The 13,230-nt window shown below is 37.8% G+C and overlaps 1 protein-coding gene across 1 annotated transcript in view; it reads left to right on the forward strand.

Annotated features, from left to right (window-relative positions):
- Positions 1-649: 649 nt before the first annotated feature.
- The window catches only part of LOC115759247 (protein split ends), a 77,744-nt gene continuing 65,163 nt past the window's right edge, over positions 650-13,230 (forward strand). Inside the window, exons 1-3 of the mRNA XM_030700147.1 lie at positions 650-890; positions 1,037-1,051; positions 5,000-5,534. Coding sequence (XP_030556007.1) covers positions 5,335-5,534 — 200 coding nt within the window. The 5' untranslated portion in view covers positions 650-890; positions 1,037-1,051; positions 5,000-5,334. The remainder of the gene's footprint in view (positions 891-1,036; positions 1,052-4,999; positions 5,535-13,230) is intronic.

Here is a 13,230-nt window from a genome sequence, read left to right on the forward strand (position 1 = left end):
TCAAATCTGGCAACTCGCTTATTCTTTCAGTTTCAGTTGAATTTTTGTCGTGGTTGGTTCGTTGTCGCTGCGCGCGCGGCAAATATGTAATTAAACTGAATTAAATTACAAGCAAAAATTAATAATATTCAAGACGCCGAACACACGCAAAAATTATTTTAAAAATATTTAAATAATTCGTAAGATAATTAAATAACACAAATCACACCCCCCTGCTGCCCCCCGCCCCCCATACAAAACGTCGCGATTCCATGCAAACGGCTCTGGCTCTTCTATTTATGCAAATTGTGTAAATGCATATGTGAGAGTGTGTGCGGCATCGGAGCGTACGCGCGCTAGTGTGTCGCCTGTGTGTTGTGTGCGTGTGTGTGAGTACGTGCGTAAGTTTATGCATGTGTGTGCGAGTGGGCAATTGTGTTTATGTGCGAAAACGCATTAATTACACAAATACAAATGCAAATACAAATACAACAACAAAAGTAAATACAAATAGAAATACAATCAAACACAAACAAAAACAATACGTAAAAGCTGCCGCTGCAGCAAATTGAATGAAAAGCCAAAAAGTATTTCAAATGCAATCTAAATACAAATAATTCTAATACAAAATTGAAAAAAATAAATTTTTTATTGTTTTTTGCGCAAAATTAAAAAAATATGCATTTGTGTTGGGTTTTTTGTTGTTGAATCGAATTCACCAAATTGCCCAAATTCCAAGTGAAAAACGCGAATTAATGAAAATAATGAAAATATTTTGACTCCCGGCTCGTGATCGCATCGAACTTTAAAACGGGATCGTTTGGAGGTTTTTGAAATATAAATTATGCACAAATTTCGAATACAGTCCAAAACGGTTTGAAATTAAGCGACGATCGCCAACTGGAAATGGTGTAAGTACAGAAACTGGAAAGGCAGCTGCTTTCCAGAAAGCAGAGTACAAAATAAGCTAAAAAATACTCAATATTTTGAGCTTTACACAGTTTTAGTATTAATTGAAGAGAATTCTAATACGATTTTGTATTTCCTTTCATTACAGCCTTCAACGCTATTGGTAAGGAAACAAATCAGCGACTGGAATGAAAATGAAAAGTGTCTTATAATATATAAAGAAAATAATAATAACGAGGTGAATTGGCAATTGCAAATGAAAAGTGTTGCAAAGTGTTTAAAAATAAAAGCAAGTGTTTAAAAAAGAGTCCAAACTAAATTTAAAAGCGGCCTCACAAAGTTTATGCTAATTTCCCTAATTAAACAAAGAGCACAACTAAAGCTATACAAATATATATAGATGTATATATATATATATATATGTATATATATAATACAAATGTGTGTACATATGTGTGCATACGCCCAGGACTCGATTCGCTGGTTTTCTAGAGCCGATCTACAAAGCTGCGCAGCACAAAGAAAAATGGCACAACGATTGAGACAGAGGCAGCTCCAGTTTGGGGCCTAGGGGCGCTGCTGCTGCGGTCGCTGCCGACGTCGTCGTCGCAGAAGCGGCAGCAACAGCAATTAACTCGAAAGCAAAGAATTTCATCAGAAATTCAAAGCACATAAGGCGAACGGATGACGTGCAACGGGCTGAAAAATAACGAGGCGGGCGCTAGCAGCATTAGCTAGCGACGGCAGCGACGCCAACAGCGGCTACAGCAGCGACAGCGACGTTCAAATTGTTGTAGCAAAAATCCAGGCTGACAGCTCCCCCTCAACGAGTTGGTAGCAAAAACAACAACGAAAAGTAATATGGCGCTGCCTGTGCATATGTATGCATGTGTGTATGTGTGTTTGAGCCCCAACAGCGAACAACGCAAATACAGTGGTGAGAGCGAGCGCGCAAATAAGCGCTAGCGTGTGTGCGTGCAAGCGAGATGGCGCTTAAGTATGGAGAGAAATTGTCGTGTCGCGTTTTGCTGTAGCGTCGTTGTCGCTCGTCGTCGTCGACGTCGACGTAGACGTTGTCGTTTGTCGCTCGTTGAAAAATCGATTCAGCTGCACGAAACGAGAACGCGCGCGTGCAAGCGAGAGGAACAATCATGGGCTGTGAGTGCGAGCGAGCTGCCGGATGCAGTAAAAACAAAAAAAAAACCTTTATTTAACCCGTTTCGTGTGCGTGCGCGTGCGCCTGTAAAGGTGTGTGTGTGTGTGCTGGTAGAAACTACGTTGTACGACAAAAACTACAAAAGTTTTCTGTATTGTTGTTGGGCGTTGGAAGCGTCGCGGCGTGTGGTGGCATCCGATGCCGCCCTGCTTGTTTTTCCCCCCTCTGAGACAACATTGCAAATGCGGTCGTCGCACGACTATACAACTGTAGCGTGTGTGTATGTGTATGCATTTGTAAGTGTGTTGGTGTGTGGTCACGTAGCAGCGCTACAAAAATGACTGCATAGTTCGCTGACTACAAAAGACGAAGAAGAAGAATAAGCAGAAAACTGGTTTGGTTGCTTCTTCTGCCCGAGCAGCGGCAGCGACAGCAGCAGCAGCTGCTCGCATATTAATGAAATTCGAATTCTAGCCAAAGCAGCCTCTTAATGGGATTTTGCAAAATGCTATCTATAAATGGTCACAGTGTTTAGCCATAAACGTCGTAGTTGCTGTAATATTTAAGCCAAATACGTTTTCAAATGGCCAAAAACAAAATGGCCGCCGGGCTATGTAGAAAGACAAAAATACGCATCGAACAAACGCAAAAAAGGTGGACTGTGGGACAGACGAGACGAGACGAGAGAGAGACGCACAATTTGAACAGAATATGTATTTTGTTTCGTTTAGTTGTTGTTATTCTGGTTTCTTTTCTTTTGATTATAAGTGTATTTTCAAATTCTTTGGTATAGATTTTTGCACACGTCGACAGAGGCGCAAAAAAGCGCAAGCCCACAGCAGTAGCAGCAACAACAAAAATTATATAGCGATTTGAACCGCACCCCACCAGGCATGCAAAGCGACTGATGCGCAGCAGCGGCGTTTTAGTACAGCCAGGCAGCACCAAAAAACTTTCACGATCGATTGGCAGCTCCAACGACGACGTCGGCAGTAGCAGCGGCAGCTACAGCAATGGCTGCCGCCATAAGCTCTCCAACTGGGGTCTCTCTCGGTGTGTGTGAGTGCGAATGCAAGAGCGATAGCAGTGTGTATGCGCGTGTAAGCGAGATAGCATTCAACGCCCGCTAGCGGCTGCGCGTTTTGTACAGGCAGCGCACACATGCAAACAAACACACATAATGTAGGTTTAGCACACAGACAAACACATGCACATAAAGTATTTTTATGGGCTTCATTTTGCGTGTAGTTGTGATTTCCTGCTGCGCCCCAAAATGTACAAAGGGCCCCAAAAACGTAGCAAATGGCAACAACAGCAAATACAATGGCAGCTACAAAACTACATTTTATGCATGGCCATATCACAACGTCGTCATCTACGACGTTGGTAGCGGGTTACTCGGGGTACGTAATGGCTGAAAAACGTGAAATAACAACGCGCGTTCCCAAAGCACCCCTCGCGACTCTCACATACACACATACATGCATACGTAAACATACTGTATATACACATGACTACATAACCATTTATAAATACACAGCAGCAGCGACGGACAACAACAACAATGACGAACGGCAAAAACAAACTCACAGAAGATACTCGTTTTTCCATGCCATGCCCAGGCAGAGGCAGCAGCACAAAAAGTACCAGCTATAAATTCTTTATGTACATAAAAGTACATAACATACACACACTCATACTCTTATACATACGTATGTATGCATGCGTGTGTGCGCTGAAGCAGCAACAACGGGCCATTAAAACCTGTTCTTCTATCTCGCTCACACAACAGGCACCCCACTTTGCGCTATATATATATATATATATATATATATGTGTATGTGTGTGAGTAGCTATAACAACCACGTCAGACAGCGTTGGCAGCGGCAGCAGCGCAGCAGTTCAGTGCAAACGTCAATTATAAGCAAACACACGAATGGCAACGTTGCCAAACTTCACAGCAGCACACACATACGCTACGCAGCGTGCACAAGACAGGGAGAGAGCAACGCGTTAGTCAGCCAGAGTGAGTGAGACAGAGAGGCGCAGCAGCGGCAACAACGTTGCCAAACTTCACGCCATCAACGAAAGGCTGGCAGCAGCTCGATAGCGGCCGGGGCAGAAAGCATGAATGTTGTTCTTGTATTTCCATGTTGCCTGCTTTTTGGAATTTTAACATGCGCCCCGCTTGGCTTGGCTCAGGCTGGATTTCTTTTTTTTTTGTTTCTTATATTTTTGTTGTTGTTGTTTTTTTTTTTGCCGGTTTGTGGATTGATGGCGTTGTGGTTCTCTTGGACCTGGTCCCGGTCCCGGCCCCGGTCCGGCTGCCTGCTTTTGTAACGTTGACTGGATTATAATAACGTGCTGTCGACGTCGCTGCTCGCATTTTCCACCTTATGTCGTTGCCGTTGTTGTTGTTGTTGTCCAGAAAGGAAATGCGCGCTGCAGAACAGTACCCCAGACCCTATTGCTTATATACACGTATCTGTGTGTGTGTGTGTGTGTGTGTGTGTGTACACACGCGATAGTCTTATATGCAGCCCCTGTCCAGCGCCTTGGCTTTTAAATTGAGCGCAAAGATCTTGCGTATCTCATAGATACAATGTGTACACACATATATGTATATATATATATACATATTCTTGTTGACCGCCCCATTGAAATTTCAATAAATTTAAATTGCTCTCTAGTTAAATTAAATTAAAACATTTGTGTATTTTTAGTGCTAAATTAACATAAATTGGCATAAGCTTTGTTGTCGCCCAATCAAATGAAGAAAATGAAAATTGCATAAAAAAGTGCTCAAATTGAAGTTAAAAAAAAAAAAGTGCAAAAAGTGTCTTCAATTAAAAGCGATAAATGTTTTTCATTTCATAATTTTTTAATATGCTAACAAAATATAAACCCCCCCACCACCACCCCATACTCAATTCCCCCCCTCCAATCTATTTGCAGCCCATACTAAAAAGAAAAAAAAAGAAAATAATAATTCAATCGCGTGCATCTCTTGTGTGTGCGAAAAAATAAATAATGCAGCAATCTATTGAAAAATTAATCAATCAAGAGATCTAGTGCAAAAGGAAGAAGAAGAGAGAGAAAAAAAAGTATCTCGAAAATGTGCGAGTGAGAACGAGTAGAAATTTAGCAAAGCAAAAGCAAATCCATATAGAGCTCAAGCTCTAAACACGACGACGGGATATTCATTCAATGGGAGGAGCGCGCCCATTTAAAATTATGCGCCTCCGCGACGGCATTAGAGAAATGCTCAATAGATCGTGAGTTCTCGAAACATGGTACGCGACAGCAGCCGTAACATTTGTTTTGGAAAATTAGCCGAAACTACGCAGCAACAACAACAACAAATCGCCGTGGATAGTAGCAGCAGCAACAAAAACAACAACACCAACAACAACAACAACAATAACAATAACAACAACAACAACAATAATAACAATAACAATAGCCAGAAACTACGCGATACATTAAAAAGGTAAGTTCTGGATAGATCGAATCAATGCCCAAAGCTGAAAATGTTCAAGAAGAAGCGAGCCCAGAAATAACTATTGTATCTCATAGTTAGTTTTTGTGCAGTTTAAAGTGAACTTTGTGAGAAAGTCGAAAGAATTATTCAGGAGAATTGCGCTAGGAAATCTAAGAGTTCTTAGGGATAAGCAAAAATTAGCTGAAATATGTTTGAATGAAAATATGGAAAAGTTTCGAAGATATTGTCCGGCATAGAGAAAACCTGGTAAACAGAATTCTTGTTATTAAAAAGATAAACAAAGAAAATAGCGAATAAAGCTGGGAAAACTCATAGATATTCGAAGAGAAACTGAAGAATAAGGTTTACAAGGAAATGAGAGAAAGTGAAAGATGCAAAAGATGTTTTTGGAGAGAAACTGAAATCTTATGAAATCTATTATGAATACAAAGTTGGGCTTTTTTAATATATATATATAGAAAGTAGTACGAAAAAGATACAAAATCTTTGTGCAGAATGAAAACTTTTAAAGTATCTGACAAGTTATATGAGCTTATCGCATTTCCTATATACATATATGTATATATCTTAAGTATAATACCTTGAACATATCTAAGTTATATAGAAAGTTATTTTCTATGTTTATCAAATGAAATGCCTAGCTGATATCTCCCTACTAGAGTTCTCTTGTGGCAGCTGCTTTTTGATAAAAAAAGGAAATGTATCTGATGCTCTTGGAATTGAAAACAACTGCAAGCTGGCACATTTTGTATTTTACTGTTTGGCTGTGCGTATCTTGCAGATACCTGGAATTTTCCATGCGTGGCATAAGTGAGATGCGTGTCTAAAATGTATCTCAGCGCTAATGCGTAGGCCCTAAATTCAGCTAACGGTTGACACAAAGCTGCGACCACGACGACGACGAAATGAAAATCTCGAGTGGCCGCGTGGGTCTTGAGCTACTTGCTGTGCGCTGCGCCCACTGGCCGGGGTTTGGGGCTTATCCGTCCGAGGGATCTGTGACGCGTTGGCTTGCATACCCCACCCCCGACGCCCAGCTCGAAAGTATCTTGAGCAGATGCAGCTTAGCTGGCTGGCAGTGCGTTTGTATCTGTCAGATACACAAGTATCTCGTGCAGGGGATACGTAAGTGGCCATGCCGAAAAACGCGTAACTTTTTACCTTGACTTGTCGTCGCATCTGTGCGTATCTCTTGGGCTGCTGCGCCCGCTACCTGTGTGTGTGCCGTGTGTGCCGTGTGTGTGTGTTAGCCAACTGTGGCGGCGTGTACAGTAAAATCGGCCCAAGAGAGAGAGAGAGGCGGACATTGGACACGAGACGGACATGTGGCACTCTCCGCCGCAGTCGACGTCTATTTTGCGTTATTACGTAATTTCGTACACAATTTGGCTCTTTTTTTTCATTCTTTTTTTCGGGCCCATAAGAATCGCGTTCTATGTGTGTATGTGTGTGTGCCATAGACGCCTCTGTCTGCCTTTCATTTGTGTTGTTCTCTTGGCCAAAACAAGTTCTGTGGCCGTTGTTGTTTCTGCCTTCTCCCTATATATATATATATATATATCTTTATTTATTTATTTATTATACCCTGTACCCATTGAACAAACTCTTTAAAATGGGGCTTAATTGTTTGGTCAGCAGATTTATGCATATTCTGTCTAAACAAACGTTAGGTTCTCAGAGATCCTACATCCATTCTTGAATATCTTTTCAAAATAGACAAATATCGATGTTCAGCTTGGGTTTTTGGCATATGTCGAGAATGTTAGACTTGAAGACTGTCTTGCCCTTTAGGCCAGATTGTAAACTACAAGAGCTATAGCTGACATTTTTGGTATATGCACGCACTTGAAGTTCATTTGTAAGCTCTGAAAGTTGTAGCACAATTGGACAATACAGCTGGGAGTTACTTGATGTTACAAATTGCGTGAAGAAGAAGAAGCAGCACAGCTGTTGCGTAAAGAGCTTGCGATCTCTGCGTGTGTGTGAGAGAGAGAAAAGTTCACAGGAAGTTTGACTGCATGTTAAGACAGCTTTGCGCTGTTTATAGGGTATCTAGTAGCAAGCACGCTCGAGTGTCGCAATCGCTAACTTGTTTCCTTTAGTTTTGGCTGCCTTTTTACACATTTTTACATTCTTGTTGTTGTTGAGTGCAAAAGTCGACGCCTAATTGCTTCATTAGCCGGCTCTAGCCAAAAAAATCAAAAAATGTTTTGCTAGCCAAGTCATTAAAGCGGCTCATAGAGAGCGCGGCTGGCGGTGCATTAAACCCGCATCAATGTCAGCACAAAACAACCGCAAACAACAACAACAACAACAACAATTGCTAGTTGTTGGTTAATTACAAGACAATCGGCAAAAGCAACAACAACAGCAACAACAACAGACGTAAAAAACCAGTCGACAGCTTTTTGACATTGACAATGAACCGCGCACCGCAGCTGAGAGAGTCTCAACAACAACAACAATTACAACTACAACAACAACAACAACAACAACAACAACAACAACAACAACAACAACAACAACAACAACAACAACAACATCGGTTTCTGGCCAAAATGTGCATAGCTAGATTACGCACCAACACTTTAGCTATAGCCACAGCCATTTGTATCTGTATCTGCGGGATACATTTCAAACGAAAATATGAAACAACCAGCTGTGAGCTCTGACGCATGAGCCAACATTTTGCTTTCCCATTTTGCTAGCTATCTGCAATTTATACAATCATATTGTTTAAACAACTCAAAGCAATACCCTGTAAATGGCACACAGATGGAAACAGGCTATGTTAAGCTTGTTCCACATATCAAAAAAAAACTGAAGCAAGAATTTTCAATATCGCGAAGTCTTTTAATTATTTGCTGCACAGCCAGGGTATCTGCTATTCGACTACTTGAAATTAAAAAAGAATGCAAGCAAAATTTCAAAAATGTCAACAGTTGCTTATAAGAAAATTAGATATTTTCCAAACATCTGTTTTTTATTGTTATCATTTTGTTAACAAATAACTTTACTAAAAGAAATAAAAAAAAATAAAAATAAATAAAAAAAATTAATAAAAAATAAATAAATAAAAAAAAAATTAGAAAAAAAAAATTAAAAAAAAATAAATAAAAAAAAATAATATATTAAAAAATAATACAACAAAAAAATAAATTAAAAAAAAAATAAAAAATTTTTTAAAAAATAAAAAAAAAATTTATAAAAAAAAATTGTATTAAATTTGCATTCACATAGACTTTACTGTATTTTTTATTTTTCGACATTTATTACAAAAAGGATTAAGTGTAATTAAATATAAAATACATTAAAAAAATTACGACTTACAGTTATTTTATTGTAGACTTTTATTATTATATTCATTATTTTAAATGATATTTTATTATCTTTTTCTAATTTTTAGTTAATATAAAAGATTTTATTGTAGATTTTTCAGTTTTTGCCTTTTTTTCGAGTTTATTTTTAAACTTATTTATTGTTAAAGTTTCTTTCTTCCTGTTTTGTATTTATTTAAATGCTTATATGGTGTTTTTTGAACAGGTTGTGATTTCTGCTTGAGGTAAACTAAAGACTAACCCAACAAGTTTCAAATGTTCTGACGACAACAAATAAAGCACAATTATCTAATAGTTTAGCTGGCCTGAGGCAGCTCTCAAGTGGTTTTCGACAATGTTTACAAGAGTTCAAAATGGGTTCAAGTACTTTAAAGCAGGATTCTTTTACGTAATACGTTCGTTTTTATTACTTTAGCAACTATTTCCCTTTTTTTGATGTTGTTTTTATTTTCAAATAAAAATTCGTGTTTGCGAAAATCTTGAAAATTGTTCAAAATACAACAAACAACAATAACAAAGGTATCAGATTTTGTTGTTGTTGCGTTTGTCTTGTTTCAATGTCATGTTACATTTAATTTTCTCAATTGTTGTTGTTGTTGTTGTTGTTGTTGTTAATGCATATACGTATATACATTTACGATCTATTCGTTGTCGTCGCATTGTTTTTGTTCTCAATGTTCTTTTGGCATTGACAACGTCGCGTTCTGTGGGGCAAGCCAAAAAAGTAGATTAGATAGAGAACCGAAGCGTACCACATAGAATAAAATAGAATAGAATAGAACTGAACTGAACTAAACTGAATAGACCCGAGTCGAGCGGGGAGAGCATATTGTAATTGCGCTCACACGCAGATACAATTCCATTTTTTGTTCTTCTTTCATTTTTCATTATGGTCTATTTTCTATTTTCGAGCACCTAAAGAAAAAAAAGAAGAAAAGTATTGTAAACTCTTGTTATCTTTCGGCCGCAGGCCTTACTCAAGTTATATAAAATGGAAAACAACTCGACTTGCTTACATTTGTATTATTCTCCATATATATATATTTATTTTAATCTGATATATTCTATTTCTATATATTGTATATTATATATAGGGGCTTCTGTTGCTGAGTCATTCAAAATTGCAGTTTTTTTTCTTTTGCTCGATTCGCAAATGCAATGAAGTTCGAATAATATTTAATATGAAAATGAAGTATAATCTATTCCAATAATAATGAATATATTTGATATTGATAATAATAATATATATTAATAATAATAATATACATTAATAATAATAATATATATTGATAGTAATAATATATATTGATAATAATAATATATATAAATAATAATAATATACATTAATAACAAATATTGATGGTTCGCTGAAGAAAATGACAAAAACTTGTTTCTAATGCTGAATATTTGATTCTTGATTCTAATGCAGAAAACTATAAAAAATTTTGTCTTATGAATTTCTTACAAGTCTAAAAAATGATAAATTATTATTTTCTATATATATACTTTACAAGGCTAGGCATGTGCTTATCGACAAAGAAATTGTCGTAGGTTATGTTTGTCATATTCAAAAACTGAGTCAGATATATATATGAATGTATGTGTGCATATATCTGCGGAAATATATGTATTATAATGCCTAAACTTGGGATATGGTTAGTTGAAAGTATTTCAAGTGCAACAATTTGCTGAAAATATTATATAATTTTAAGCCTTTTTTTAGTTATTAAAGATGTTGCATATATCTGAAGAAATATGAATATTATAATGAAAAGATTTCGAATACAATCTATTTTTGATTTATCCGAAGAAATATAAGTATTATAAAGTCAAAAAAAAGTTGAAAGTTTAAAGTATTTCGAAAAGAAATTGTCTTTTAAATTTTGTATCAATTCAATAGATGTTACACATATCTGAAGAAATATGAATATTATAATGTTTCAATTTGGTATATATTCGATTGAATAGATTTCGAATACAATCGATTTTTGATTTATCCGGAGAAATATAAGTATTATAAAGGCAAAATATGATATCTATAAAGTTAAAAGTATTTCAAAAATAAACTATCTTTTAAATGTTCCATCAATTCAATACTTATTTTTAGTTCCCAAAAATGTTACACATATCTGAAGAAATATGAATATTATAATGTCAATATCTGGGATATGCTTACTTCAAAGTATTTCAAATGCAATCACATTCAAAAATATTGTAAAATTTCAAAAGTTGTTTAGTTCTTAAAGATGTTCTTGATGCAAACCAAATCGAGGTACTTATCTATGTTTGAGCAATATATATTCTCGGGCAGTCGAGTTATATATATAGTTCAATTTTTGGCAAGTGGGTACAAAAATGGAATTTAATAATTATTATTAATAATTATAATTTCATTTACGTATATAGCTGCCCGAACATGAACCAACAATAGCGCTGTGCAGTCATCGAATGTTGTTGTTGTTTTTTAGTTAAATTACTTGCTCGTTTAATTATACTATAAGTTATAACAAATGGTGTGTTACTCATGCCACATGGCAAGTGTTTGTTTTTGTTTTTTTTTTCTACTTTTCGTTTCGTATTATATTATTTATTTCTACCATGGGAGAGAGACTTTGAGCTTAATTATCGCAACTAATTTTTCAATTCCTCTCGATTGTTGTTTTTGTTTGTTGATAAGAAGAAGAAAGAGAAAATTGCGCAAAAATATTTCCGACTTGAAACTGAATATCTGAATATTTGTTGCCTTTGTGCTTGAGCTACATGTGCAAATGTATCTATGAGTACGCTCAGGAACGCCTCATAGCGGTTGTTGTTGTTGTTGTTGTATTTTGAGTACAGCTTTTTGTTTTGCAAGTCGTGCAATTATTTGATTATTATTTGCATTGTTATTGTTTTTTGCACCATGCACATTTTGGTTATTGTCTTCCCATTGTTGTAGTTGTGTTTCGTAATTCCATATGTTTTGCTGTCGGTAGAAGGGAACGTGACAATGCCGCAGTTGACGCTGACGCTCACGTCGCCGTCACCGTCGCCGTCGACGTGGACGTCGTTGTCTGGCAGCGATGCGATAACTCAATTTTGTATGGGAAATTAGAAAATTCCCAAATAATTTCACACTCGAGTTGAGGGCTCTAGCTGTGTCTGTGTGTGTGCCTGTGTGTGCTAGCGAGATGTGTTGGGGACATTTTAGCGCAACGTTGCCAGACTTCACACACACACACACTCACGTTGACAAAAGGTGCTAACAGAGACAAAAGATTAACATGGATGGCCCAAAGCGGGCAGAGGCAGCAACAAATCGATTAATATACCAAAGAGCTGAATGTGTTATTATTACCTGTTACCAATGAAACCAGTTGCTGGTCATGTTGGCTTTTGTTGTTGTGTCTCTGTCACGTTTGCAGTCAAGACGAACCGGTTTGTAGCCTGTTGTGTTAGCTATCATTAAGCAGCGATCAGGTGCATACACACACACACACGCGAACACTTTAAACAAAATGGTATTTAAACTAGGCATAAATTAGCCATGGCGAGGACTTTGTGTCCTGTATAATTAACGCACAAACTATGGCTTCTAAGATACAGCACTCTCACACACACGTACGCATACAAAAGATATGCAGCCAGACAGACAAATACACATACACACATGCATGCATACAGTCTCGTGTAGCCAGCGCTACAACAACTATAGCTGCTCTGCTGCTGCGACGGCTGCTGCTGCTGCGGCTGCAAAGCTACAGCGACAAATGTGCTGTTGAAGTTTGACAACGCTGCATCACGTCGCTACACAATTTCGCATCTAACCGCACAAGCAGAGGCGTCAGCAGCGCCAGCTGTAAACGCGCGCTGCCTGCTTGTTTTTCTTCTTTTTCGCACACACACACAGACACATACTAGTCATGTCTTTGCTTGTTTTCAATTAGAGCCGACTACAGAAAAAAGAGGCAAAAGCAGAAAGAAATATACAAGCAGCGCGCCGTCATAGTCGTCGCCGTCGTTGTACTCATTGTTGCTGTTGTTGTTGCTGCTTGCTGTTTTGCTGTTTTGCGCGCAACTTGCGAATACGCCGCGCCGCACGTTGTGTAAACATCAGTCGCTGTCGACGCTAACGTCGGCGTCATCGCTCGCCTGAGCCAATTTGAATTTGCACACACACACGTACGTTTATTTGCGCGCGCGCTCTCTCGCTCTCGCTCTTGCTCTTTGACGTCGCTGTTTTGGTTTTGTGGTCGCTGCTGTCGCTGCTGCTTTTGTAGGTTTTCTTCTTTTGGCACAGCGCTTACTTTATTTTTATGCTGGCATTTTTGCGGCACTTGAATTCTGTTCATGTTTGCATGTTTGTG

This window comes from Drosophila novamexicana, unplaced genomic scaffold, assembly GCF_003285875.2.
Source record: "Drosophila novamexicana strain 15010-1031.04,08,12 unplaced genomic scaffold, DnovRS2.1 tig00000193-arrow-pilon, whole genome shotgun sequence".
Lineage (NCBI taxonomy): Eukaryota > Metazoa > Arthropoda > Insecta > Diptera > Drosophilidae > Drosophila > Drosophila novamexicana.